The sequence below is a fragment of the Canis lupus genome, chromosome 14 (assembly GCF_048164855.1).
Source record: "Canis lupus baileyi chromosome 14, mCanLup2.hap1, whole genome shotgun sequence".
NCBI classification, from domain to species: Eukaryota; Metazoa; Chordata; class Mammalia; order Carnivora; family Canidae; genus Canis; species Canis lupus.
The window spans coordinates 37,807,678-37,831,757 of NC_132851.1; the positions used below are offsets into that span (position 1 = coordinate 37,807,678).

Here is a 24,080-nt window from a genome sequence, read left to right on the forward strand (position 1 = left end):
GGTTCACTCACTCCTGGCCTCTCCTCCCCCCCCGCCCCCACCCTGTGCTCTCTGCAGGGGGGCCCGGAGCAGAGAGGGTGCTGGGCGGGTACACAGAGGAATGAAAACTCAGTGGGGGGATACCCCAGCAGTGAGGGCACCCAGGGCTTCCTGGAGGAGGAGGGCCCTCACCTGGCCTCGAGGGTGTGCAGTGTCTGGGGGCATTCTGCACAGGGGGGAGGGGTGACCGCCGCCATACATCCTGCAGTCTCTGCCTCCTCCTACCCCTGAGCTGAGGCGGGGAGGACGGGGCCAGTGGGCCAGGCAGGAAAGTTGGAACTCGGCTTGGGGCCATAGGGAGCCACAGGCGGTGTGTGAGCAGCAGCCGCAGCACGAGGCCATCCTGCTACGTCCAGGTCTCACTGTTGGGACCTGGGGCGTCTCTTGATGCTCACCCTGGGGCGGGGGGTGGGCCAGCTGGTGGGAGGGAAGGGGGCGGGGTGGGGAGAGCCCCGCATCGGGGAGCAGGGTGTGCAGGTGTCTTTCCAGGGCCACCCTGTGTCCCCCAGTGTGTGTCTCAGGTGGGGTCCTGGGCAGTCTAGGCTGGGGTAGATGGGGGTCATGGCCTGGCGGCCCCACAGGGCCCGAGGCTGGGGAGGGCAGTGTGCTCCGGGGCGAGGGGTCCTGGTTTGCGCGCTCCTCGGGACCGAGTTCGTGGTTCCTGGCGGCGTCCCCGTAAGGCGGCTGCTGCCCTCCCTCCCACAGAAGCAGGCACAGCCGGTAAGGGCCGGTGGTCACCCCGTCAGGGACGACCTCGTGAGGAGCCCGTGTTGGAACCGAGCCTGAGGAGATGGGCTGCCGTGGGGTCCGGGGACCACAGAGGGGACCGGCGTACGGGGGTCAGGCTGGAGTTCCAAGGGGCTGGTGCTCCCCAGGGCAGGGGTGCTGGCAGGGTGAAACTGGGACCCCCGTTTGCCAGCCTTGGGGTGGGGGACAGGTGTGACCCAGCAGCCCAGGGACATTTGAACCCTGTATGTGACAGCTTGGGAAACTGAGGCACAGGATGGCATGAGGTCTCTTCCAGGGATGGGGGCGGGGGACCCAGGGTCCGGAGTGCTGCCTGCGTGGGGGGCACCCTTGGGGGGAAGTCTGGGGGTGGCCTCTCTGGGCAGGGGGATGGGGGGTGGCGGCAGCCCCGTCTGGGGGGCGGGAGGGCTGGAGCCTGTGCCCCTCTGCTGACGGCTTTCCCTGCATCTCTGAGCTTAGCCCCGGGCCTGGCGCTGGGGGTGCTCAGCAAACACTCGGTGGGAGTCCTGCGGTCTGGAGGGGGAGAGGGCCGGCTGCAGGGCACACAAGGCACAGCAGTGCTCAGGGCCGGTGCTGGGGCTGGGGTGGGGGCGCCCCGGTCGGCGCCGGGTGGGTGGCGGGGCTCCAAACAGGGGTGGGTAGTCCTGGATGTGCCGTCCCGTCCCCTCACCTGGATACCCTGTGGCCAGCATGTCACCGTGTGATGTCACGGGCACCTGGCAGCAGGAGCCACAACCTCCCGCCCCATCCTTGGCCCCAGCTGTGGACTCCCAGCAGGAAGGGCCTGGGGTCCTGGGGGGGTCTGGGGGGGCGGGGGGTGCCCCAGCTCTCGGCCACCAGGTGGGTCTGTGGAGAGGAGTGGGGGCCACCCGTTTTCCGGCTATCATCGCCTCCCCCTGTCTGTCCCCTTGACGCCCCAGCAAGGCTAGTCGTATCTTTACAGGTCAGGGGCCGGGACCCCGAGGGGAAGGGGTCGCAGGCCATGTCCGGTGAGCCCTGGCCCCTGAGCCCGAGGCTGGCCCTGACCGTCACGGCTGGCGCTGTCCCGGGAGCAGCTCTGGCACTGCTCCCCGCCACTAGTGACAGCTGGGGTGGAGTTCCGCAGCCTCACCTGTGCTCTTGGGGGGCTGCCTGCCTGCCCAGCAGTGCCGGGGGCGGGTGGCACGCGAGGGTGGCCATGGGGGTGCGCCGCTTGCTTTGGTGAGCCTGCACCATGCCCCCCGACACCAGGTCGTCATTATAGCCACGGGGGTGGTGGGCACGGCCGGTGCCAGGCCCCGGCGGGGGGTGGTGGCCGAGCTTCGGGGAGCCTGCTTGTGGCGCTGCCCACCTCGAGATCCCGGCGGGAGAACAGGTGCCACCCCAGTGGAGACCGAAGCCCGCTGTCATCAGCTCTGCTTCCAGGTCCTGGCCTGGGTGCCCCGTGGCCGGCTCAGAGCTGGCACCAGCTCGGAAGGTGGCTTTCCTCCCAGGCAGTGTCTCCATGTGCAGAGGAGGCCGCGCGCCCCGGAGAGGGCAGGCCCAGGCCCCGGGCGGCACAGGGCGTCAGGGCAGCCGGTCAGGCCCCCACGAGGTTCCGGGCAGCAGCCGCGAGCTGGGCTCCCCGCTGGCCAGCTGCTCCAGGAAAGCCTCCCGGTCACCTGACCCTCCGGCGCTGCCCTCGGCCATGCTCGCCCCGCCGGCGTAATCGGCTCAGCAGCTTTCCTCCCGCCGGTCCCCAGCCCAGCGGCGGGCGCTCAGCAGGTGCTGGGGGGCCGAACCGATTACTCAGGGAGCGTCTGAGGCAGAGAGGTGCTGCCAAGGAGTAGGAAGCTCCCTGTCACTGGAGGTGTGCGAGAGCTGGGGGCCTGGGTGGCGTAGGTGACCTTTGAGTTTCCTCTGGACCTCAGGGGCTGAGATCCCGTGATGGGTTCTGGACATTTCCCAGATCTGGACCTCTGCCCAGAACGTTGGGTCACTTGTTCCTTCCATAAACAAGTGGGGAGCCCTCCTGGTGCCAGGCCCTGTGCGGGAGGCAGGGTGGGATTGACGGGCTCCGTGTCCCTCCTTTGGGACATGCCTTCCCCGGGGCTGGGACACTGCTGCTGAAGGGATTGGGGGCAGGACCGGGATGGAGGGGGGTGGCAGTGCGTGGTTGGCGAGTGGGGGGGACCCTTAGTCCTGCCTGCTGGGTGCAGGGGCCGGGGGGAGCTCTGGGAAGGTTTCCTGGGGGGCCGGGGTGGGCTTGGCCGGCTCATGACTGCCCCCCGGGCCCCCCTAGCTGCGTGTGGACTTGGGCTCGCTCTGGGAGGATTCCAGGAACGGCTCCTGCTCTGATAAAAATAGACTTCTCCGAAGGGCTTGGGGTTGTGCCAGCTGCAGCAGGTGCCCCCCAGGCCTGGCCGGAGCGGGTGCCCCTGGCGGGGGGAGGGCAGTGTTGCTGGGGCCCAGGTTTGCAGCCTGAGCAGCGCCGTGCGCCCTGTGTCTCGGGCACAGTATCAAAGAGCTCGGTGAGAAACTTTTACCTTGTAGGGGTGAGGAGGACGCAGATGGAGGGCTGGGGGGGTGGAAGCAGTTGCCCAGAGGTCCTTTCCTCCAGAGGGCCAGAGTCGCCAAGGGCAAGGGCTTCTGCGGCTCAGCAAAACTCAGCCCCGAGAGTGGTTCTTCTGCTTCCTGGCTGTGTGGCTTGGGCGGGTCACGCAACCTCTCTGACCCGCTGTGTTTCATCAGTACAGTGTGGCCAGTGTGTCTCGTTCACGGGAGGCAGTGTCTGGCACGGCATCGGAGGGGACAGACCCTCAGAAAGTGGTCAAGGTGGGAGACGAGACTGGTGGTGGCGGGGTCACCGAGTGCCTGGAGATGGCCTTCCGGAAGGTGCTGCTGGAAGTGGGGAGCACTGCAGTGGGAGTCCTGGCCCGAAGCCCACGTTGGTGCTGAAGGGAGGCATGGGGGTAGGGGCTGTGGCCTGGGGTCCTTGCACTGCTGGGCAGGCCACCTAGCTTGGTGAGGGTGCACCTGTGGGTGGGGCTCCTGCGAGGCCTCCTTCCTGTCTGCTCACCCAGCTCACTGGGGGGCCCAGGTCACCGGCACGGCTGATGCTCTCTGGGTGTACGTGCGGGGAGAGCCTGGGAGGGGGCCGTGTTCCGGCTGGGCCCCTGCCAGCACCCCTCGGCCCCCACACCTCTCCCCGGCCCTGCCGCTCTGACTGCTGATTGCAGGGGCCAGGCTGGCTGGCTGGGAGCCGGGCTCAGAGCCGGGTTCCCAGCAAGGCGAGGCCTCCTGGGACCCTGCGCGCTGGGGGCTCTGTCCACCCTGTTCCACCTCTCTTCTGAGGGCCTCGGGCTGGCCAGGGCAGGTGTGGCGTTGACCGTGATGCCAGGCTCCGCTCCTGAGGCGCATGGTCTGGGGAGCACTGGTGTTCCTTACCTGGTGCTCCCAGGTGGCAAAGCCAGGACCCTGCCGGAGGACTTAGGCCCAGACCCCGGGCACGGTTCCACCTGGGAGCCTCCCAGAGGGCCTGTCGGTGAGGGTGAGTGGGATGTGGAGACGGCTCCCTGGGTGCCCTGCGCGGGCTCGTAGCCCCAGTGCCCCGGTGTCCCCATCGGCACACAGCAAGGGGTGGGCGGGATGATGGCCCCCTTAGCCATGGGGAGGAGCCAGTGAGGGTCAGCGGTGTCCAGCACAGGGTGAGGTGCTCAGGACGTGGGGGAGTCCTGGGGCGAGGCCCGAGAGCTGGGCAGGGGAACACCAGGCCCCCGGGGGGTCCGCCTCCCCTCCCCAACCCACCTGCGCCGGGGCCCCTCTTCTCATTGGCCACGTGGACAGCTCTTCCTGCAGGAATTTGGCCTGGGGAGTCCCCTCTGCTGTGGGACGCCCTCCTGCCAGAGGGGCCCGGGAGCCCTGGAGCGTGCGGGGAGGGCCCCAGGCTGCTGGGCTCCTGCTGCGAGGCCCCAGGGCAGGAGGCTGGTGCCTGGGCCGCAGGGCCCCGCCTCGCAGGGTCTGCGCCCTCCCCTCTGCCCTTGCATTTCCCCTTCCTCCTGCGCTTCCTCTCCCCTGCGCGGCCCCGCAGCCCCTTTGTTTGCCTGGGCAGGCCGGCCGCCCGCGGTTATATTTAGGCGGCAGGTGTGGGAGCCGAGAGCTGGGTGGCCCGCGGGCACCGGCCATCCCGCCCACGTGATGCCCCCGTGCTATAAATAGCTCCCGGGCGCGGGGCCGCCGAGCATCCCGGGGAGGCCGCGCGCGCCCCGGGCTCTGGGTCCCTCCCGGTCCCTCCCGGTGTCTGGTCCGGCCCCGCGCGGATGGAGGCGGCGGCGGCCGGCTGTGCGCGCGCGTGAGCCCGGGTGAGCTGGGGCGGGCGGGGGTGCCGGGGGACCCCGGCCTCGGCCGGGGGAGGGGCTGCACCCCTGGGACCAGCTCCAGGCGCCGGGGGCTCGTGCAGCGCGGGGCGTGGGGGCCCCCGCCCAAGACCCCGCGGGTGCTGCGGGTCCCAGCCCTGCCCACGGGGCTCCCGGTGCTCCCCCGTGCCCTGCCTGGCCTCTCCTGGGACCCCACGCCGTGATCTGTAATCCCCGGCATCTCCCTGGGTCAGGAGGGGCTGCTCCGCTCTGAAGCCCAGGCGGGGAGCAGGGGGGCAGGGGGCGGGCTGTAGCCTCCCTGAGTCTGGACTTGCCCTCCTGTGAACCGGGCTTCAGGGTTGCTGTTGCCGCTTCGACTTGAGATTGAGGAAACCCGCGGTCTGTCTGGTCGGGGCCCAGAGGTGCTGCTGCCTTTCCCTGGCCTGTCGCCTCACCTGCGGACCCGGATGACCCGGGTCTCCTAACGGGTCTCCACACGATGGCTGCTCTGGACACAGCAGAGGGTTCGGTGCCTGCAGGTGGAGGAGGCTGCTGGGGGCCAGGAGCCGGGATGCGGGCCACAGGCAGGAGGGCCCGAGGGGACCCATCGGCTGCCTCATGGTGCTGGGCATGGGGGTGGCTGCTGGCGAACTTGGGTCACCCCTGCCTAGGGGCCCCGGGGCTCACTGGGGGGTGTCGTTGGGAGGAAGGGCCCCCTGGGTCAGCAGGGGTGAGGCATCCCTGCCTGCTCCCACCTCGACTCCACACAGACAAGCGAGGTGTGGGGCCAGACCCCAGTCCAGCTTGGGCCAGACCCCTGACCCCCGTCTAGCCTGGATCCTGCTCCCGCCCTCCAGCCAGTCTAATGCCTCACTCCTGCCCGTGGGGGGCAACTTCAGCCCCAAGGACCTGTTCAGGGAGCCTGGGTCGCAGAGCGAGGCCCTGCGCTGTGGCCCCCGGGTCTCCCCAGGTGGGCGTGGGGTGGCAGGGCAGCCCCTCAGGGAGAGGCTGGTAGTCCCGTGGCTTCCTTGGGCCTTTTTTCTTCTTACTTTCTGGTAAACACACACACATGCACACACTCGGGATCATCGTACCGTCCCAGGAGGGACAGGTGTTTGTGTGGTGTTCAGGGCGCGTGCGGCTGTGCTTCCCTCACCTGTGCTCCGAGCTGAAGCTTGCTCTGGGCCCACTTGGCTTGGGGCCGGCTGAACCGGGACGGGCTTCCTTCTCTCTGCCTGTTTGCCCCTCGGGGGCCGTGGGTGAGGTGTGGCACCTGCCCTGAGCCTGGGAACACTGGGTCAGCTGGTCCCTTCTTACCCAGGGTCCCAGGCCTTGGGCCCTTCCTGCTCCTAAGCTGAGACCCCCCGGGCTCTGCCTGCCTGGGGGGACAGCTGGAGAAGGGGTGCTGGGGCGGGGGCAAAGATAAGAGATGGTGGGTTGGGGGATGGAGGGCCTGGCCCGGTGAGCAGGTGAGTGCCGCTGGTGGGGCTGGGACCGCCTTCAGTGGCTGGAGGGGTCACGGCCAGAGGGACCATGGGGGCATCTCTATAACTGCTCATTGTGCAAGTGGGGAAACTGAGGCCATCGATGTGCCCAAGGCCCCCCAGCCAGTCTGTGGGATGAAGGTGGGGCTGGGTGCTCCTGCTGGGGTCCCTCGGCCAGGAACTTGGGGCCAGAGAGGGAGAGACAGTGTGGAGGTGCCTGATGGCTGTCTCTGCAGCCCGGCCGCATCCCTCCCTGGGCCCACCGTGGGGTGACCCACCCCTGGCCACCTGCATAGTCACCCTTGGTGTGTGCCTGGTGGCCGCTGGCCCTCTGGCCGTGGCGGTCGGCCTCTGCTTCTCCCCAAGGGCAGAGCCCTGCTTGTTTACTCCCGTGCCTGGCCAGCCCTGTGGGTGAGTGGTGGAGAAGCAAGGGGTGGAGGCTGGCAGGAGCCGGAGGTTCCCATGGGGCACCCGAGAGATGTGTTTACGGTGGTTTGCTGCCGTGAGCGGGGCTGGAACCCCGTGTCCCCCCTGTGTCCCGGCACTTTGGCATCCGGGCCTGACCCCCCTCCCTGAGGACGGGCCGCCCCGGAATAATCTGGGCTCAGAAATTCCACAGAGGCCCGGAATTCCGCAGGGCAGTGTGACTGTCCCTGGGCCGGGGTGGGTGTCTGCTGGTCACAGGCTGCAGGGGTGGCCGGGCCCCGGGGGGCGGGGGTGGACTAGGCTCCGGGGGGGCAGGCAGGCCTCTTGCTACAGACTGCCTTGAAATCTGCTCACTGGGGTGCAGCATGCTGCTGGGGTGTGTGTCCCCGGCATCCCTCCCTCTGTCCTTTTTCAGGCCACCCTGGTGTGGCCGCCAAGGCTGTGAGTCTGCCCCGCGGGAGCTGTCCTTCCTTGTGCTCCCAGGTGGGGAAGCTGAGGCCTGACGAGGGTCCCTCACTCCCCCGGCACCCCTCCCCGGCCGCAGCGGCTCCCCGGGACCCCACCGTCTGTTCATTTTCTCTCCTGTCCTCCTGCAGACGGTGCCTGCTGCTGACCAGCCGGGGATTTATGGAGAGGGCCTCGGGGGGCAGCTCCGGATACTGCCGGGCCCAACATCACTGCCGCGCGAGCTGCTGAGGAGGCCCCGGCGCCTCTGGGCCTCACCATCGCCCCCGCCCGCCCATGGCCCCCGCTGGCCCGCCCCGGGCCGGCCCTGCCGCCTGAGCCCCCGGGCCCCCCGCGGGACTCGCAGTTCCCCGATGGGGTAACGTGACGGAGGCCCCGCGTGTCTGTGCCCCCGCCCGCCGCCCCCGCCCCCAGGCTGCCCCGTGGCTTCAGCCGCGCTCGGGCTTCTCCGGCCCCGGGGGCTCGGGGCGCCCCTTCCAGCGCAGGGGGCCGCTCGCCCTCCACGGGTGCCGCACGGAGCCCCGACGGCAGACTCACGCTGGGCTTCGTGAAGGGTCCCCGGCGGGGCTTCGGTGGTCCCCTTGGCCCTCCGCGGACCGGCTCCCAGAGCCGGGGGCCCGGCCGGCGCTCCGTGGGGGCTGCACGTTTCCTTCTCCGTAAAGAGCTGGACTCCTCGCTGCCCGGCTCCTCCGCCTCCCAGCTATCTGCACCGTATCTGTGCGGCTGGGGCGGCTTGACGAGGCCTGTTCTGGGGTCTCGGTCTCCTCAGGGCGTGGGGGGCCTTCCCTGCTGCGGTCCCACAGCCCCGTGCAGCCCTCCTCCTGGGGCCCCGCCGTGTCCTGGGGGAGCATGGCTCGGATGAACCGGCCCGCCCCCGTGGAGGTGAGCTACAAGAGCATGCGCTTCCTCATCACGCACAACCCCACCAATGCCACCCTCAGCACCTTCATCGAGGTGAGTGGGCCCCGGGGGGGGTGTCCGATGTGCCCCCCCAGAGTCGGTGGGGCTGGGGTTTGGAGTTGCAAACCCTTTGGGGCAGAACTGTCACTCTGGTTGTAGGACCCCAAGGCGGGGGGCCCGGGGGGGTGTCCTGGGGAGCTCCATGTGAGGGTCAGCAGTGCCCTGGGGGCCTGCAGGGTGGATGGCTAGGGCGGGAGGCTCCACGCTAAGCAGACACAGAGAAGCGGGTGTCACCTCCTCCGGCATCACCCATGGCTGGAGCAGTCCCCAGCCTCTGTGTGGAGGCTGAGCAAGAGGAAGGAGGAAGGAAGAAGGAGGGAGGAGGGAGGAGGGAGGAGGGAAGAGGGAGGGGTCCCACCCTGAGAAGTGGCCGCTGACACAGCTGGGACAGGCACACAGGCTGTCAGGGCGTGGAGTGGCCCCATGGCCAGCCCAGGCTGCAGGAAGCCTGCTGGCTCTTGGGGAGGCCTTGGGTTAGAACACGCTGGGCTGGAGGCCTCGGGGTGAAGATGTCTGGGAGGAGGGGCTGGGCAACAGTCTGAGCTGGCCACGGGGAGGAGTGGCCACTGTTGGGGTGAACTGATGTGTTTGCAGAGCCTGCAGCTCTCCACATGCTCTCCTGTAGAAGCCTGGACTCTGTAGAACTCCTTACTGTTTGCAGAGCCTGCACAGGACTGTTTGCAGAGCCTGTGATGGTGCATGAGTGCATTTGTGGTCTCAGACCGTCAACCCTTCCCTCTCCGACATGAGAGCAGCCCCCACGGGGGCTTGTTGTAATTAATCGGGAACCTGGGCCTATATAGATGGAGATAGGGGCACCCTGCCATCAGGGACCTGGGGCCTGGACACTGTACCAAGAGCCCTGCATGGAGGGCTGCCCCTTTTCACAACTGAGACCCTTGAGGTAATAGGACGTGGGGAAAGACTCAGTCCAGCAGTCAGCCTGTGACCAGGCTCAGGGTCTCTGTCTGACCAGGGTCAGGGGTCAGGGCCCAGGGTGTGACCAGGGTCAGGGCTCAGGCCTCAGTGTGTGACCAGGGTCAGGGCTCAAAGTGTGACCGGGGTCAGAGGTCAGGATATGACCAGGGTCAGGGCTCAGAGTGTGACCAGGGTCAGGGTTCAGGGTGTGACCAGGTCAAGGTCAGTCTGTGTTGAGGGTCAGGGCTCAACCCTGGGCTGGGTGGCTCCAGACTTTGCTGCAGGCACAGAGGAATTTCGAGGTGCCCCTGTGGCCTCAGAGCCCTGTCCGCTTCCGTCTGTCCTGCATTCTCAGAATGGCTGTGTCCTGCTGTCATTGTGCCCAATGTCCTGCTTGATAAGCAGGGTCCAGCAGATGACTGCTCAGTGCTCCCAGAATAGCTGTTGGAGCAGGTGGGGTGGGAGTGGCCCCTGCATGTGGCTCCCATGGAGTGGTCCCCGCGCTTACAGGATAAATATAAACAGCCTGGCTGTCAACTACCTTGACCTTTTCTCTGGTAGCCTGGGGCTTCCCTGCTGGTGTGCATGGCCTGGCTTCCTCCTGGCCACCATCTGAACAGATGCCTGCCCGCGTGCCCGAGGTCGCCCTGCCTGCTGAGGCCTGTCCCTGGAGGTTCTGAAGGCCCTCGTGTGGGGCCCATGAGACCCTGGCTACGAGGGCAGCTCTGAGTGGGGACCTTGTAGGGCCACATGAAGGCCGCGTTGTCTTGCCCCTGACTTGTCTGGAAAATGCTGGTACCATGGGGGCTCCTGAGCGCCCGAGGTGAGGGTGGGAATGTTCTGGAAGCAAGGCTCAGGACTGGCTAGCCACACTGCAGTTCAGCAGGTGGGGAACGCCCTGCCCGAGAAGCGTCGGGAAAGCGTCTTCCACCCATAGTGACTCGTTGGGTGGTTACGCTTGGCATCAGCCCTTCTGCTTTGTTGAGGGGGCCGCGGACAGGGGGTGCGCACCCGGGAGCCCTCGGCGCCAGCCCAGCCTGCCTTCGCCCTCCCCCCTGCCAGGACCTGAAGAAGTATGGGGCCACCACCGTGGTGCGAGTGTGCGAAGTGACCTACGACAAGGCTCCTCTGGAGAAGGACGGCATCACCGTTGTGGTGAGGGCCCCTGGCTCCGGAAGCATGGGGCGTGGGGGGGCTGCGGGGCAGGGGCGGCCGGGTCTGTGAATTTGGAGCCCCGTGCCGGGAGGCAGGCCTTGCTGCGCACCCCCTGCTGCCCCCGGCATGTCGGGGCCGGGCCGCAGGACGTATCGGCACATTGTCTGGGTGGCCCAGCCTGTCCCTGGCCTTGGGGCCTGGGAGCGGGAGCGCCTGGTGCGTGCACGGAGCCGGGTCCTCCCCGGGGCCTGGCAGCACCACCGCTGCTCGTGGCACACCTGCCCCACGGGGGCTCTGCCGTGGGAGCCTGAGGCTCGGCTGCGGGAGGTGCCGGAGCTGGACCCCCTGGGGAGGGGACCTCGTAGCAGCACCCCACCCCCCCAGGCGGCGTGCCCTGGCCTCCACGGCCCCGCGGGACGGGCGTCCTGAGCAGCGGGAGGGTGGGCTGCCGTGGCCCCTGGCCGGCTCGCCGAGCCGGGCGGTCTGGGGGCTCCCGTGCCTCTTGCTGCCTGCTGTGTGGGGCGTGTGGGTGGGCAGGGGTGGGAGGGGAGGGCAGGTGCACCTGTGCCGCCCGTCCCCCGGAGGCTTTCTGCGGAGGCTGTGGGGAGGGAGCCTTGGAGCTGTTTCCTTGGTCCCCTGCCCTGGGGACCGAGTCCAGGCAGAGGATGGGGTGGCTGTGCTGCCTCACGCCCGCGGGGTTGTGGCATCTCCCCTAGTGCAGGGCTCCCTGGGCACGGAGTTGGGGTCCAGCGGGGCCCCCCCACCCCCAGCTCTGCGGGCCGCGCCTGCTGGTGTCGGGGAGGATTAGTTGGTAGCTTTGGCTCGGGGCCCCGCCTCCCCGTCAGCCTCCGTGGGCCCCTTGGCCTCACCCTTGGCGCCCACCGGCTCTGGCTCTGGAGCGGCCCCCGCTGACCCCCTGAGCGTCGGTCCTCGCAGTGGCCTGGCTACGCTGACCCCGCGGCTCGCCTCGCCACCCCCTGCACAGCGCCTGGGCCGCTGAGTTTTCAAAACCGAATGAATCCCCGAACGTCTGGAGAGGTCCCCGCCGTAGCTGAACCGGGTGTCAGCCCACCGCCCTTTCTTGGCCCCTTCCTGGTCGGTAACCGGCCGGGCCGCGTGGTGCGGCAGGCGCCCGCGCCAGCCAGGTGTGCGGCCCAGACCCCTTGGGGCTGCTGAGCCAGAGACCCTCAGGCTGGTCGGGGTCACGGTGGGCGGGCACGGAGGGGACAGGCCCAGGCGCTCGGGAAAGAAGAGGGCGTGGTGTTCTGGGAGGGCTTCCTGGAGGAGGGGCGGCCGAAGTGAGCAGGAGAGGATGAGGAGCTCTCTGCCCCCAGGGGCCTGCCCTCCCGCACCCTCGTGGGGTCCCTTGCTCGTCGTCAGGGCAGCCCGGCCCCCCAGCCTCACGGCCTTCTGGCCTCCGCAGGACTGGCCGTTTGACGACGGGGCGCCCCCGCCTGGTAAGGTGGTGGAGGACTGGCTGAGCCTGCTGAAGGCCAAGTTCTGTGACGACCCGGGCAGCTGCGTGGCCGTGCACTGCGTGGCCGGCCTGGGACGGTGAGCTGGGCGGGCGGGGCCCGCTGCCCCAGGGTCCCGCGGTCTGGCGCGCCCTTGGCCGTGACCGCAGGGAGGAAGTCCTTCCCCAAGTCTGATCCCACGGCCTGTGGCTGGGTTACTGTGTTGTCCCCGTACTGGAGCCAGACGCGGCTGCCGGTGGCCCCCCCAGACACAAAGAGCCCCTCCAGCCAGGTGTGACCGAAGTGACCCGGGTGGTGCACCCCTGTTTCCAGGGCAAGGGTTGCTGGCCGGCATCGGGCCCTCCTCTCGGGCCGGATGCACGCCCAGGGTTGCTCTCCCTCTGACTGTCCAGCACGGTTACACTCGGGGAGCCTGAGGCCCAGAGAGGGTGCCTGGCCCGCCTGAGGCCACACAGCACGTGGTGGGGCTGGGCTGCCACCTGTGCTGTCCACGGGGGAGCCTGGGGGGTGGTGAGGGTGAAGGCCTGGGCCTGGGCCTGAGCGGCGGCCCGGCAGGGGAAGGGGCAGGGGAGCTGACCGAGGCTTGGTGACACAGCCCTGCGTCTCCCCCCAGGGCTCCGGTCCTCGTGGCTCTGGCTCTCATCGAGAGCGGGATGAAGTATGAAGATGCCATCCAGTTCATCCGACAGTGAGTGGCCGGCACGGGTGGGCGCAGAGGAGGTCTGGGTGGAGGGGCCGTGGTCCTGCACGCCCCGCCCCGTCTGGCCAGCGGGCGCTCCTGACCCCCGGCTGCAGGGTGACCTCACAGATGTCCCGGGTCCCACGCAGCCAGGCCACCCGCCCGGGCGAGGATGGGTCCCTGTGAGGCTCCTGGTGCCGGGAGGGGCCAGCGAGGAGAGGCTCCCGGCTCCGTGGCCTGCGGCTGCGTGGACGGTGACAGGGGACGGGCTGCAGCACCGGACAGGTCCAGACCCCAGCACCGAGCACAGCTCAGGCTTGACCCCGTGACTTTTAGAGGCGGTGAAGAGGGGCTCTGCTTGGGGGCCCTGGGACCTCTCCAGGGTGGCCAGTGTTGAGGCCGAGAGGCTCAGGAAGCTGTGCTGGGCACACATGTGTCTCTTCCATTCGTGCTCCATTGGCCAGAGCAAGGGCCATGCCTGAGGCGCTGGGGGTGGGACAGATGACCTCCTGCAGCCTAAGGTGTCCCCCGCACCCTCACCTGTCACCTGAGGCCCCCCTTCTGTCCCTCCCTCCCGGGCTGCAGAGATGCCCAGGCTCTAATCTGTGGCAATGGGGCTGGGGCGGTGCCTGGGTGAACGAGGGGCCTCGCGAGGGTGGGCGCCATGGGGCTGCCTGGAGGAGGTGACAGCCAGGGCAGCCGAGGGCCAGCAGCAGTGACGACGGGTGGGGAAAGGTGACGCCGGGAGGGGACGGCCCACAGGGGTACTCGAGCTCCCGGGGCCAGGCCGGCGCCGGGCCCGCCCCCACCTGCCCGCCCCCCTGTCCCGTCTCCCCAGGAAGCGGCGCGGAGCCATCAACAGCAAGCAGCTCACCTACCTGGAAAAATACCGGCCCAAGCAGAGACTGCGCTTCAAAGAGCCGCACGCGCACAAGACCAAGTGTTGCGTCATGTAGCCGGGGGCTCCGAGCAGGCACCCCGCGCCCCGCACCCCCTGCCGCGGCTCACCTTCTGTCCCGGCGCCTTGGCACCCCACGCCTGCCGGGCCCGCTCGCCCTGCGTGCCCCATGCCGGCCCCATCCTCCGTTTCCCCGCGTGTCCGTGCGCTGTGTCCGCCCCTCTGGACGCGCGCCTCCCCTTCCTCCTGCCCCCGCGGCCCTGTCCCCCTCCGCGCGTCTCTCAGAGGCTCAGTGGGGCGCCCCTGGCCTTCGCCCTCCTGCCCTGCCCTCCCACCCGGTCCCCGGGGCAGCTTTCCTCTCAGGCTCCTTTGTCAGGGGGCAGGTGGACTTTTTAGCCACTGGGCCTGACCCCTCCTCCACGGCCTCGCGCCCTGACCTGTCCTTGGCACTTTCAGTGATTGGGTCTGGAGACCGTCAGATGTCCTGGACACTCGAAGGCAATAAACAGGACCCTGTGGCTGTGTGTGTGCGTGGAGAGCGGGGTGTGGGCCAGGCGGGGTGGACGGTGCCCCCCCCCAGACTGGGTGGACCCCCGGGAGGTCCTCCTGCACCGGGGCTCCCCCTGGCGTCCACGCCCTGTCCCTGTGCGCCCCGGGTTAGGGCCAGGGGACGTCCCTGATTTGCTGGAGGGAGCGCCACCCCATGTGGGCCCACCCAGTTTTCTTGCCATTTTGGGGGGCCCCGGGGCATTAGAAGGTGAGGCTGGGTCACCAGTGTCGCCCCTCTGCGGGGTGGGCGGGGGTTCACTTGGTTTCTCAGGGCCCCCATCCAGTGGGGACGCCGTCCGTCCTGCCCCCAGTAGGTGTCCTTGTTTCAGCCTTAGAGGCACAGAGAAGGGTACGGGCAGTGGTGGCCGACTTGGCTCCAGGCGGAGGGGCGCACCATCCCATCAGCCCAGGGGACGGAGGGGAGCCAGGGGGGCAGAGGGTGACCCTGGGGCACAGGGGTGAGTGAGTCTGAGGGTGCAGGACGGGGCGGCCAGGGCCTGCCTGGGCGCATGGAGGGCCGTGCTCGGGTGCCCCTGTGGACGGGCCTCCCAGAGCTGGGGCCGGCCCTTCCCTGGCCGAGGAAACGGGGGCACAGGTGGGAGGAGGGGCCTGGCTGCGTGGGGAGAGGCTGGGAGAGTGGGGTGTGACCCACCTGCGGACACCCCCCCCCCCGGAGGCCACACTGATGGCATATCCCCCAGGCACTGGGCCCAGCGCCTGTCTCAGGAGTCACCCTGGCCCGAGCCTCCCTCCGTCCACCCTGCACCCTACACACTGAGAGGTCTGCGGGGAAGGGCTCACCAGCTGCCGGGGTTGTCACCCCTTCCCCGCTTCCCAGGGGAGGGGCCCCAGGGCCCAGGAAGGGCAACGGCCGAGCCTTGGCACAGATGGGCGTGCTTGGATGCAGGTGCCCCTCCCTGGGCCCATTCCACTCGTACTTGAACGGAGGGCCCTGGGGTGGCCGTGTGGGCCGCCCCTTCCTCGGGGCCCCGGGGCTTGGCCAGCGGGGACCCAGGCCCGCTCCCCGTGTCCCGGCCTGCCGCAGCTGGCCTGGCAGTGACCGTTACCGCGGACACTGCTAATGGGGCGCCTTCCGTGTGCCCGGCTCCATAGAGCCCAGCGGCCTGCTAGGTCGGAGCTGGGCCCCTCCCCGCCTCCAGACTCGAGGCTTGTCTATCACACCACTGTGGTCTGGGAACCCATGGGGTGCAGGCCCACTCGGCCCCCGGCTTTCCCTGAGCCGGGCTTCCCGGAGGAGAGTGTGGAGGAGGCCTCCTTGCCCACGGCCCAGCGGGGGCCGGAGGGAGCACCTGGTGGGAGAACTCAGGGAAGTCTCCCCTTTTAGGGGCGATGGTAGCTCTGCCCAGGGGCCACAGCCACCAGGCTGGCCCCAGGGGACCCCGTGAACCTGGAGCATGGCCCCCCTGCCCCGGCTGGGGGGTGGAGCACCCACGGAGGTTAGTGCACAGGATGGGAGTGGGGAAAAGGCAGACGCCCTCCCCTCCCCAGAGTCGCTCCTCTGTGGCCCTGTTCAGAGATGGACAGACGGATAAGACATAGGGAGGGGGAGATCTCAGCCCTCTCTGTGCCCCGGGGCAGGGAGGGGGGCCCCCAGCTCCACCAAACGAAGCACCTCCGAGAAGGCTAGTAAATCTGTGCTCTGTGAAGCTCGCTGTATTTTTTCAACCCAGGGTCCAAGCTGCGGGGACTCCCCCTGTGCCCACCCTGGAGGCCGAATCCCTGCCCCGAGGGGCTCACAGTCTCTGGGGGGTGGGGTCTGGTGCGAGGGAGGGGAGGCCCAGGCTCCGTGGCTGAGGAGGGGCTGGCTGGGGGCTCCCTGTGGCGGGGACATGCAGGCAGGCCCCCGGGGCACGGGGCAGCGTGGAGGGCCCCCCGGGGGGGAGGGTGGGAACGTGCTCCAGGTGGAAGGAGGGGTCAGTGTGGGCACCCGGCACACAAGTGGGGGGCCGGCTGGCCTGGGGTGAGGCTCTGAGGAACTGCAGCGGGCAGGGGAGAGGCCCATCTGCCCATTTCACATGTGGGCAAACCAAGGCTGAGAAGGGAGGACCTGACTGATGGTCAGCGGGTCTCCGGGTGGCCCCCTGGGAGGCGGGGGTGCCTGCGAGGTCAGGACCTCCTGTGGACTCAGGAGGGGTCTGGGAGGCAGGTCTTAGTACCCATTTTACAGATGGAATAGCTGAGGCTCGGGAAGCAGAGACCCTTGCCTCAGGCCACATGGCTCATCCCGGCCCCACTGGGAAGGTCTGGCTCTGGTCCTGACTGTCCCCACGAGGATGGGGTCAGGGTGGACAGAGACCTGGAGTCCTGTGGCCTGAAGGAGGCCAGCCAACGGCCGTTCCCCCCACCCCCCGCAGCTGGGCAGGGACTGTAGGGGTGAGGACTTGGGGGTCAGGGAGGCCCCGGTGAACGGCTCCATCTGCTGGCTTGGGCTCTGGTCAGGTCGGGTCGGGGGGCTTCCACCTGACCCCCGCAGGGGCGCACGGGCAGGGAGGGGCGGTCACTGGGGGGCCCTGCACACACGTCACGGTTTGTCTCTGGGAGACCTGGTCTGTAGGCCAGTGTCGCCTGGGCTGGCCTCCATCCTCTGGGGCCAGGTGGTGGGCAGGGAGCCGACAGGTGCGACGCTCTTTGTTGAATCTAGATCTTTCTTTCAAGTGGAAAAATGTTATGCAACCGAGCTCTGTGTGGACGGGGCAGGGCTGACCAGTGCGGCGGGCACGGAGGAGGGGACGGGGGCGAGGGAGGCGGAGGAGGTCACTGCGGTCTGGCCGCCACCTTCTGGAGGAAGCAGAGCTGCCTGGTGGCGAATACTCGGATGCCGGGCTCCGGGTCTTTTTTGAGATCTTCAAAAGCTTGAGGGGGAGGAGAGACAAGCCCGGGGTGACCGGGGTCCCGTCTGCCCACTGGGGTCCCTGGGGGGCAGCAGGGGTGGAGGTGGTGGCAGGACGTCACCCAGGTCCCCACTCCCACCTCCCAGGCCGGGGTGCTGGCCCTACTTTAGGGAAGGCACCGGCCGCCCTGCTTTATCATCAGAGCCCCGGGTGGGGGTTGGGGGGTGGGAGGGACGCGGGGGCCGTGGGGCGCTTACTGGAGAACAGCAGGTTTGTGTCGACGCTGCTCACCATCTGGGACACGGCCTGGGGGTGGTAGCAGATGGTGTAACCTGCGCGGCAGACGGGGGAGCTGGCGGGTGGAAGGGGCTGCGGGGGTGCGGCTCAGCCCCTGCCCTGCCCGGCCCGGGCCCCTCGCCCGCCGCCCGCCGCTCCTCCCTTGCAGGTGCCAGCGGGCGGCCCGGGGCAGGCGAGGGCCGGGGCGCTGGGGCAGGGCCGGGCACCCGCTCACCTATGAAGAGCGCTGCCCAGGTCTTGATGTGGCGGTGGCGGCTGTGCAGGTAGCTGAGGGCCTGCGCCAGGTGGATGCCGAACTCCTCCTGGCTGTGGGTCATCTGGCCGGGGGACAGCATGGTCCAGTGCTTGCTGGACGGCGGACCCGGCCCCTCCCCTGCCAGCCCCGGGGGGGTGCGTGCGGGGTGGGAGCACACGGGAGGGCCTGGCCCTGCCCCCCAGCCCCCGGCGGCGGGTCCCTCGTGCCCCAGGCCCCTCACCAGGCAGGTCCAGAGGAAGTGGCGGGCGCTGAGGCCCCTCTCCCACGCCAGCGTGCAGAAGAGCGTGTGCCGGAGCCGCCAGCGGAGCAGCACCGCGCAGCGGTACAGGGTGAACTTGGCCTGCTGCAGGGACAGCACGGGAGGGGTCACCCGCCGCCCCTGCTCTCTGGGCCGGACGCCTGTCCCCTCCCCAGACCACGAGCTTCGAGTGGGCTCTGAGGCCCGACGCCGGGCTCCCCAGCTGTACCCTCAGCCCACGGTCGGCCCGGGAAGTCCCCACTCCCGCCCCCACGGCGCAGCCCCAGCCTGGCCCCAAGGGAATCCTCCGGTTCCTTTTGGAACCGGCCGCTTGTTGACTGTCTTCCCGGCGGCCAGGCTCCTGCGGGCCTCAGCACGGGGCACGGCGGGTGCCCAGGAAAGCCTGATCCTTTCACCAAGTTTGGCAAAGGACCCGAAGCCCTGCCACATGTCACACGATGGGGACGCAGCCGCGAGCGGAGCAGGCCAGGTCCTGCCCACATGGATGGCACAGCCGCAGGTGTGCACACACGTGTGCCTGCGTGTGTGCGTGTGCCCAGGGTGGACCTCAGTCAGGGAGGCAGCTGTGCTCTCGGGGGGCCCTGCTGCCACCTGCGGAGCCTCGGCCCCCACCCCGGCTACCCGTCAGTCCCCAGCCCCGCCGAGGGGAGAGCCCGTCAGCAGGCACTGACCGTGACGACACCCGGACAGTGGTCCTTCAGGTGCAGGAAGAGGGGCACCATGCTCTGGTGGACCTGGGTCCGCAGGCTGCTTATCTCCTTGCCCGCCATCGCGGCCACCAGGTCCCCGAACAATGCCATGGCCGCCGCCCGGATGCCATCCCGCTCCTGCAAGTCCCGGGGGCTCGGAGTCACAGATGGACCTGCCTGGGGCCCCCATCTCCACTCAACTTGGGCTCCCCACCCACCTGTGGAGGGGAGGGTCTCCGTGCCCACAACAGAACCCCTTGACCAGGCTCTGGTACCACCCCCTCCCCCGGGCAGGGCCGTGCCTCCCCCTCCAGGGTCCCAGGCCTCTGCAAGGACCTGAGCTCATCTTTGCTCCCTCACAATCTCATCCTGACCACCCACGAATGTGGCTGGGGGCGGGGCGGCCAATCCCTCTAGGTCCCCAGGGAAGGGAAACAGTCGCTGTGAGCTCTGGGGCGGGGGGAGGCGTGGGGAAGGTGAGGACAGCAGGGCTGCAGGGGTGAAGGATGCTGTGGTCCAGCCCCGTGGAGAAGGGGCGGAGCGCCACCTGGTGGCCACTCGGCCCGGCTTGGCCCAGGAGCGCCCTGTGCACACCCAGGTGTCCCCACCGCCCACCCCTGGGGACCTCGTCTCCCCAGCCCAGGTGGAGGGCAGCCGGGTCCCCCTGCCTCTGAGGACCAGGGGGCAGCACAGGAGAGGCACAAGTAGGGAGACCCCGCCTCTGCCCGGGTGCACTCACGTCGTCGAAAAAGGAGCGGGCGTTGATGGCGACCCCCAGGCTTTGGGCGGCGGCGCTGTGTGCGCCCAGGCGGTGCAGCACGTCCGACACGGTGCCCATGACCTGCACGACCACCTGCTCGTTGTTCTGGAAGAAGCCGTCGAGGAAGGGCGGCAGCTGTCTGCGGAGCAGGCTTTCCTGGGGGCGACGGAGGGGACGGGGGGCTGAGGCCGCGGGGACTGGCTGCGCCCACGTCCTGCCCCAGCCCTGCCCCCTGGACCTAGCTGCACCTAGCACGAGCGCAGACCCTCCCTTTGCGGCCCTTCCCAGCCCCCCTCCTGGCCCCGGGCACCTGCACGGTCCCCCGCGTGCCCGCCCGGCCCTGTCCGCCCAGCCTCGCAGGGATCCCACCCTGGCCCTGCACACGCAGCCGCTGTGCTCCTCCCTGGTCTGCGCGCTGCGAGCTGTGTGGTCGCGGACACAGCTTCCCGTCCTGGTTTCAGGGATGTTACCCCCATGCTAGGTGGCCCCCACCTTCTCCTGTCCCCATGCTGGCCAGATGGCCCCTCGCCCAGTCCTGGAGACCACCCTCCCCCTTCCTCCGCTGCGCCCTGCCTGCGCCCCCGTTCCCGGGGAGGGGGCCTCCCGGTGGGTCAGCCGGGGCCTGGGGGCAGGACGAGATGAGGTCAGCCAGGTGTGCACATCTGGGGTCACGGGCTCCTCCCACTGCGGGGTCGGTGGGTGCACTAGAGGCGGCTCGGCACCTCCTGCACCACAGTGACCACTTCCCACTTTTGCACGACTGTCAAGACGACTGAGTCCATTTCCGGCCGATGCCGTCGCCCCTGCCATTCGCCCGGCGCTCCCGGAGCGTCTGGATGAATGGACACAACACGGCAGCCAATGGACGTTTCCCGCCATCGGGCCCCTTGTCAGTGACGGTGGAAGGCCAGGGCGATTTTTACAACGTTAAGACAAGTTTTAGGCCGCCTTGGTGGCTTCCTGAGCTCTGTCTGGTTTTACGGTATTAAATTTTCAGCCAGTGAGTCGTTTGACAGCAAGGCTTTCTGAGCACCTACTGGGCGCAGCGCGGGGGCTGGGATGGAACGAGCAGAATGGGGTTCTCGTGGCGGGGGGACCAGAAAACAAAGCACATGCCACCCAATGTGTGCCAGAGGTGGGGGGGGGCAAGCCGTGGGAGAGAAGATGGAGCAGGGCGGGGCGTGGAGCAGGGTTACTTTAAGTAAGTAGGGTCAGAAAAGGTGTCACCAAGAAGGTGACAATGGGGGAAATGCTTATGGTGGTGCTGGAAAAGCATTCAAGCAGAGGGAGCAGCATGTGCAAAGGCCCTGAGGCAGGAGTGTGCCTGCCCTGTTGGTGAGAGGAGGACAGATGGATTCAGATCGTCACAGGAGCCTGCTGGCTGCTGGGGGAGCCTCCGGGGCAGGAGAAGGGACGGCCATTGGGACCAGGCAGGGGGTGCAGTGTCTGGGGGTGGTGGTGCTGGTGGCTTCAGGGAGGGCAGCAGGGCAGTGGCAGAACAGGTAGATTCTGGGTTTGCTTGGGGCTTTTTCCCACTGCCTGGATGGCCCCTAGGTCTGGGGTCCCCATCAGCGGAGATGAGGGTCACAGGAGGCACCCGTCTGGGGGTGGGGTGAGTTGTGTGTTGTGCACACGCCGTGTTCGAGATGCAGGTGAGGGTCCGAGCAGAGTCACGGGCGGGGGGCGGGATTCGGATCTGGGGATAATTGGCCAGGAGGCGTACGGGAAGGCTGCAGAAGGGCAGCAGGGGCGCGGCAAGGAGGGGGTGGGGGCAGGGCCCAGGGCCACGCCAGGGACGGGAGGCTGAGGGGATGTAGGGGCAGCGTGGGGGGGAACCAAACGAGTGAGGCGTCCCGGGCCCAGGGGATGGAGGTCATGCAGCCCCGCGTGCGGATGGGCCGGCTGAGGGGCCCCACGGTGACCTCACGGGGTGGCGGTGGGGGGGCTGCTGCCTGCCGGGCTGCCCGCCTCCCCGGCTACACCTGTGCTGCTTTCAGGGGCGGGTGTCCTGCGGCGTGATGGCGATGGCGTCTTCACGTGGTGTCCGTCGGGCACCAAAGGCGTCTCGCCAGGAGGGCGCCTGCTGTGGGGGCCGCACAGGTGCCCCGACGGGGATCCCCCGCCTCGCCTCCCCACGCGGGCCGACGGCCCAGAGCAGAAGTGAGCGAAGCCCTTGTAGGTGGTGCCCCCAGGGGTAGGGTGTGCCTGCTGACTGGAGTGGCCGCAGTGGTGGTGAGGGCAGCCCCCGGCCGCAGGGGCGCAGCGGGGCGGGGCCGCGGGGCCATCGGGAGGAGCCTGCGTCCCCGAGACCGCAGACCAGGACGGCCGCAGGGCTGGGGGGCTAGAGCCCCAGTCAGCTTGGCTCTTCTGCGTGGGCTTCAAGTCGGGCCTCCTCGCACGCGGGCCACTACGCAGCTTGTGGGCTCTGTTTGATGGCAGAGGGGTGGCCGAGAAGGCGCGCACCGGCGGGTGGGAACAGGCTCTGGCGTGGGGGCCCTGACTGCTGACCCCCCTCAGCCCTGGGCCTGCCCCATCCCTGCCCAGGTCGGCTGGTCCTGGCCCCACCCCAGCAGGCCTCCTTGGCTGGCAGTGCTCTGGATCCGCACGTCCCCCAGCCCCGCTGTGGCCACCGGCCCACCCCCCACTGGGGAGCCATGCCCCTTCCCCGGCCCTGGCCTTCCGGGTGGCGGCCCTCCTGTCTGTCTTCTCCATTCCCCACAGGACCCCAGCCAGTGTGGCGCAAAGAGACACATGGAAGGTTCCTACTGATTGCCTGCAGGAACAGCTGGAGGAAGGTGTACGGATGATTCACCGACTGACCGACTAGTCCACTGACCGACTGAGTGAATGTCAGAGCGAATGTGAATAACTGAGTGAGTGTATAATATATAAAGAATGAGCAGAAAATAATGAAAGAATAAATCATAAATGAAGGGCCCAAGGAACAAATGAGTGGGTGGATGGATGGGTGGATGGACAGATGGATGGGCAGATAGGTGGATAGATGGATGGATGGGTGAGTATACAGCTGGATGGACGAGTGGAAGGGTGGATAGGTAGATGAGATGGACAAACGGATGAGTGGATGGGTGGATGGATGGGTGGGTAGGTGGATGGGTGGGTGGGTAGGTGGATGGGTGGGTGGATGAATGGGTAGGTAGATGGACAGACAGATGGACGAATGGAGGGATGGATGGATAGGTATATGGATGGATGCAGGGTGGATGGGAGGGTGGATGGGTGGATGGATGGATGGATGGATGGATGGATGAGTGGGGAGGTGGATGAAGAGGTGGGTGGATGGGTGGATAGGTAGATGGACACACAGATGGACAAATGGATGGGTGAGTAGGTGGCTGTCTGGCTGGGTGGCCGGCTGGCATGGGTAGATGGGTGGGCAGATGGGTGGGTGGACGAGTGGATGGACAGACCAGTGAAGAAGTGCTGTTGGCCCTTACTCAGTACCTACGACATGTCATGTGCAGGGCGCAGGGCTTTGCCAGCAGTGACCCTGAGGGAGATCTCCTCTTAACCACGTGGGGACGTGCGCGGTGAGCAGAATGGGACCCAGGTGGAGTGACAGGCGAGGCCGCAGAATGTCTTCAGAACCTGGCCCTCCTGTGGCGCCCCTGCCGTTGGACGCTTTCTCCCACAAGCCCTGAGAATCCTTATGTTCAGGAGTGGAGGTGGGGTCGGGGCCTCTTGTCTTCTTGGGTGTTCAAGCAGCCTCTGGGACAGATGGAGGAGGCGGGGGGCCGAGGGCTCCCAATGGGGGGGGGGCCGCGGGATCCCGATAGAGGAGGCAGGGTGGGGGGGGTTGAGGAACTCCCAATGGAGGAAGGGGGGTGGGGGGTCGACGGCTCCCGATGGAGGAGGCGGGGGGCCGAGGGCTCCCGATGTGGGGGGGGGTCGCCAAGGACTCCCGGTGCAGAGGGTGAGGGCTGCGCGCTCCGGATCAGGTGAGAAAGTATCTTTCTCTAACCTGACGTTTCTATCGCACGGTGGACGGCAGCCACTGGCCTGGCCGGTCCGCGAGCTGCGGAGGAAAGGCCGCAGCCCGCGACAGCAGACGGCTGGAGGTGCCCCCTGTGCCGCACACGCGTGGTCTCCGCCCCACACGCGTGACCCCTCCCACGGTACAGAGACGGGCACTGAGTCAGGCCCAAGGCTGAAGAAACTTGCTAGTGCGGGGTGAGGCCGGGAGGGACCCGGGTGCTCCACCACTGGGGGTGCCCTCGGATCCCACAGCGGGGCGATGGCAGGCATGTCAGGGCTGAGCTGGGGGCCCCAGTGGGGTGGTCAGATGCCCAGGGCAGTGTCGTGGGCCTTCTCTCCTGCCTGTTTGCTGATGCCCCCGGCTGTTCACCATGGGAGGGGGCTGCTACAGTGAAGCGGGGCGGGAAGGGGATGGGAGGATCCTCCCCTGAGATTCTCAGGGCAAGTTCCCCTCTGGCAGCTGTGGGTGCCGCCTGGTAGCCCCCCAGGCCCCTGGAGCCGGCAATAGTGCTCAGTGTCTCCTGGGTGTGGAGGAGACGACGTCGGGGGGATAGACACTCAGCCCCTCCCATGACCCTGCCGAGGGGCCATCACCAAGCCCATCTACCGATGAGGACACTGAGGCCCAGCGTCCAACCCAGGAGGCCCCTCCAGACCCCCGCACCCAGGCGCTCTGGAGGGCGTGTGCCAGTGGCGACGTCCCTCGGGCCCTTACCTTCTCTGGGTGGAAGAGGATGTTTCCCAGGCCCTGCAGGCTCAACACGCGGACCTCGGGGCTGGGGTCCCTGAGGCTTCGGGCCAGTACAATCAGGGCAGCCTGCCTGGGGAGTACCTCCAGCAGGGTGGGGCTGTAGAGGAACTGG

General features: G+C 68.4%; 2 protein-coding genes across 8 annotated transcripts in view; one reads left to right on the forward strand and one right to left on the reverse strand.

Moving 5' to 3' along the window:
- The first annotated feature begins 4,950 nt into the window (after positions 1 to 4,950).
- Positions 4,951 to 14,083, forward strand: PTP4A3 (protein tyrosine phosphatase 4A3). Of its 4 annotated transcripts, XM_072774692.1 has the most exons (7): positions 4,988 to 5,105; positions 5,457 to 5,638; positions 7,606 to 8,428; positions 10,415 to 10,507; positions 11,931 to 12,061; positions 12,596 to 12,670; positions 13,500 to 14,083. In XM_072774692.1, the coding sequence occupies exons 3-7, from the start codon at positions 8,324 to 8,326 to the stop codon at positions 13,615 to 13,617; spliced, it is 522 nt and encodes a 173-aa protein (XP_072630793.1). In that variant the 5' UTR covers positions 4,988 to 5,105; positions 5,457 to 5,638; positions 7,606 to 8,323; the 3' UTR covers positions 13,618 to 14,083. The 4 variants fall into 4 exon arrangements, with proteins under 4 accessions (XP_072630791.1, XP_072630793.1, XP_072630794.1 ...); XM_072774690.1 differs by lacking the exon at positions 5,457 to 5,638 and having other exon boundaries at positions 4,951 to 5,105; XM_072774693.1 differs by lacking the exons at positions 4,988 to 5,105; positions 5,457 to 5,638 and adding an exon at positions 7,224 to 7,246.
- The window catches only part of LOC140603916 (maestro heat-like repeat family member 5), a 72,717-nt gene continuing 62,136 nt past the window's right edge, over positions 13,500 to 24,080 (reverse strand). For 2 of the 4 annotated variants that reach the window (XM_072774688.1, XM_072774686.1), the window contains exons 24-30: positions 23,933 to 24,076; positions 19,201 to 19,377; positions 18,444 to 18,599; positions 17,734 to 17,856; positions 17,472 to 17,574; positions 17,218 to 17,292; positions 13,500 to 16,981 (exon numbers count right to left, since the gene is read on the reverse strand). In XM_072774688.1, the coding sequence (XP_072630789.1) occupies positions 16,884 to 16,981; positions 17,218 to 17,292; positions 17,472 to 17,574; positions 17,734 to 17,856; positions 18,444 to 18,599; positions 19,201 to 19,377; positions 23,933 to 24,076 (876 nt within the window). In that variant the 3' untranslated portion in view covers positions 13,500 to 16,883. The remainder of the gene's footprint in view (positions 16,982 to 17,217; positions 17,293 to 17,471; positions 17,575 to 17,733; positions 17,857 to 18,443; positions 18,600 to 19,200; positions 19,378 to 23,932; positions 24,077 to 24,080) is intronic. The other 2 variants (XM_072774687.1, XM_072774689.1) reach the window with 2 other exon arrangements.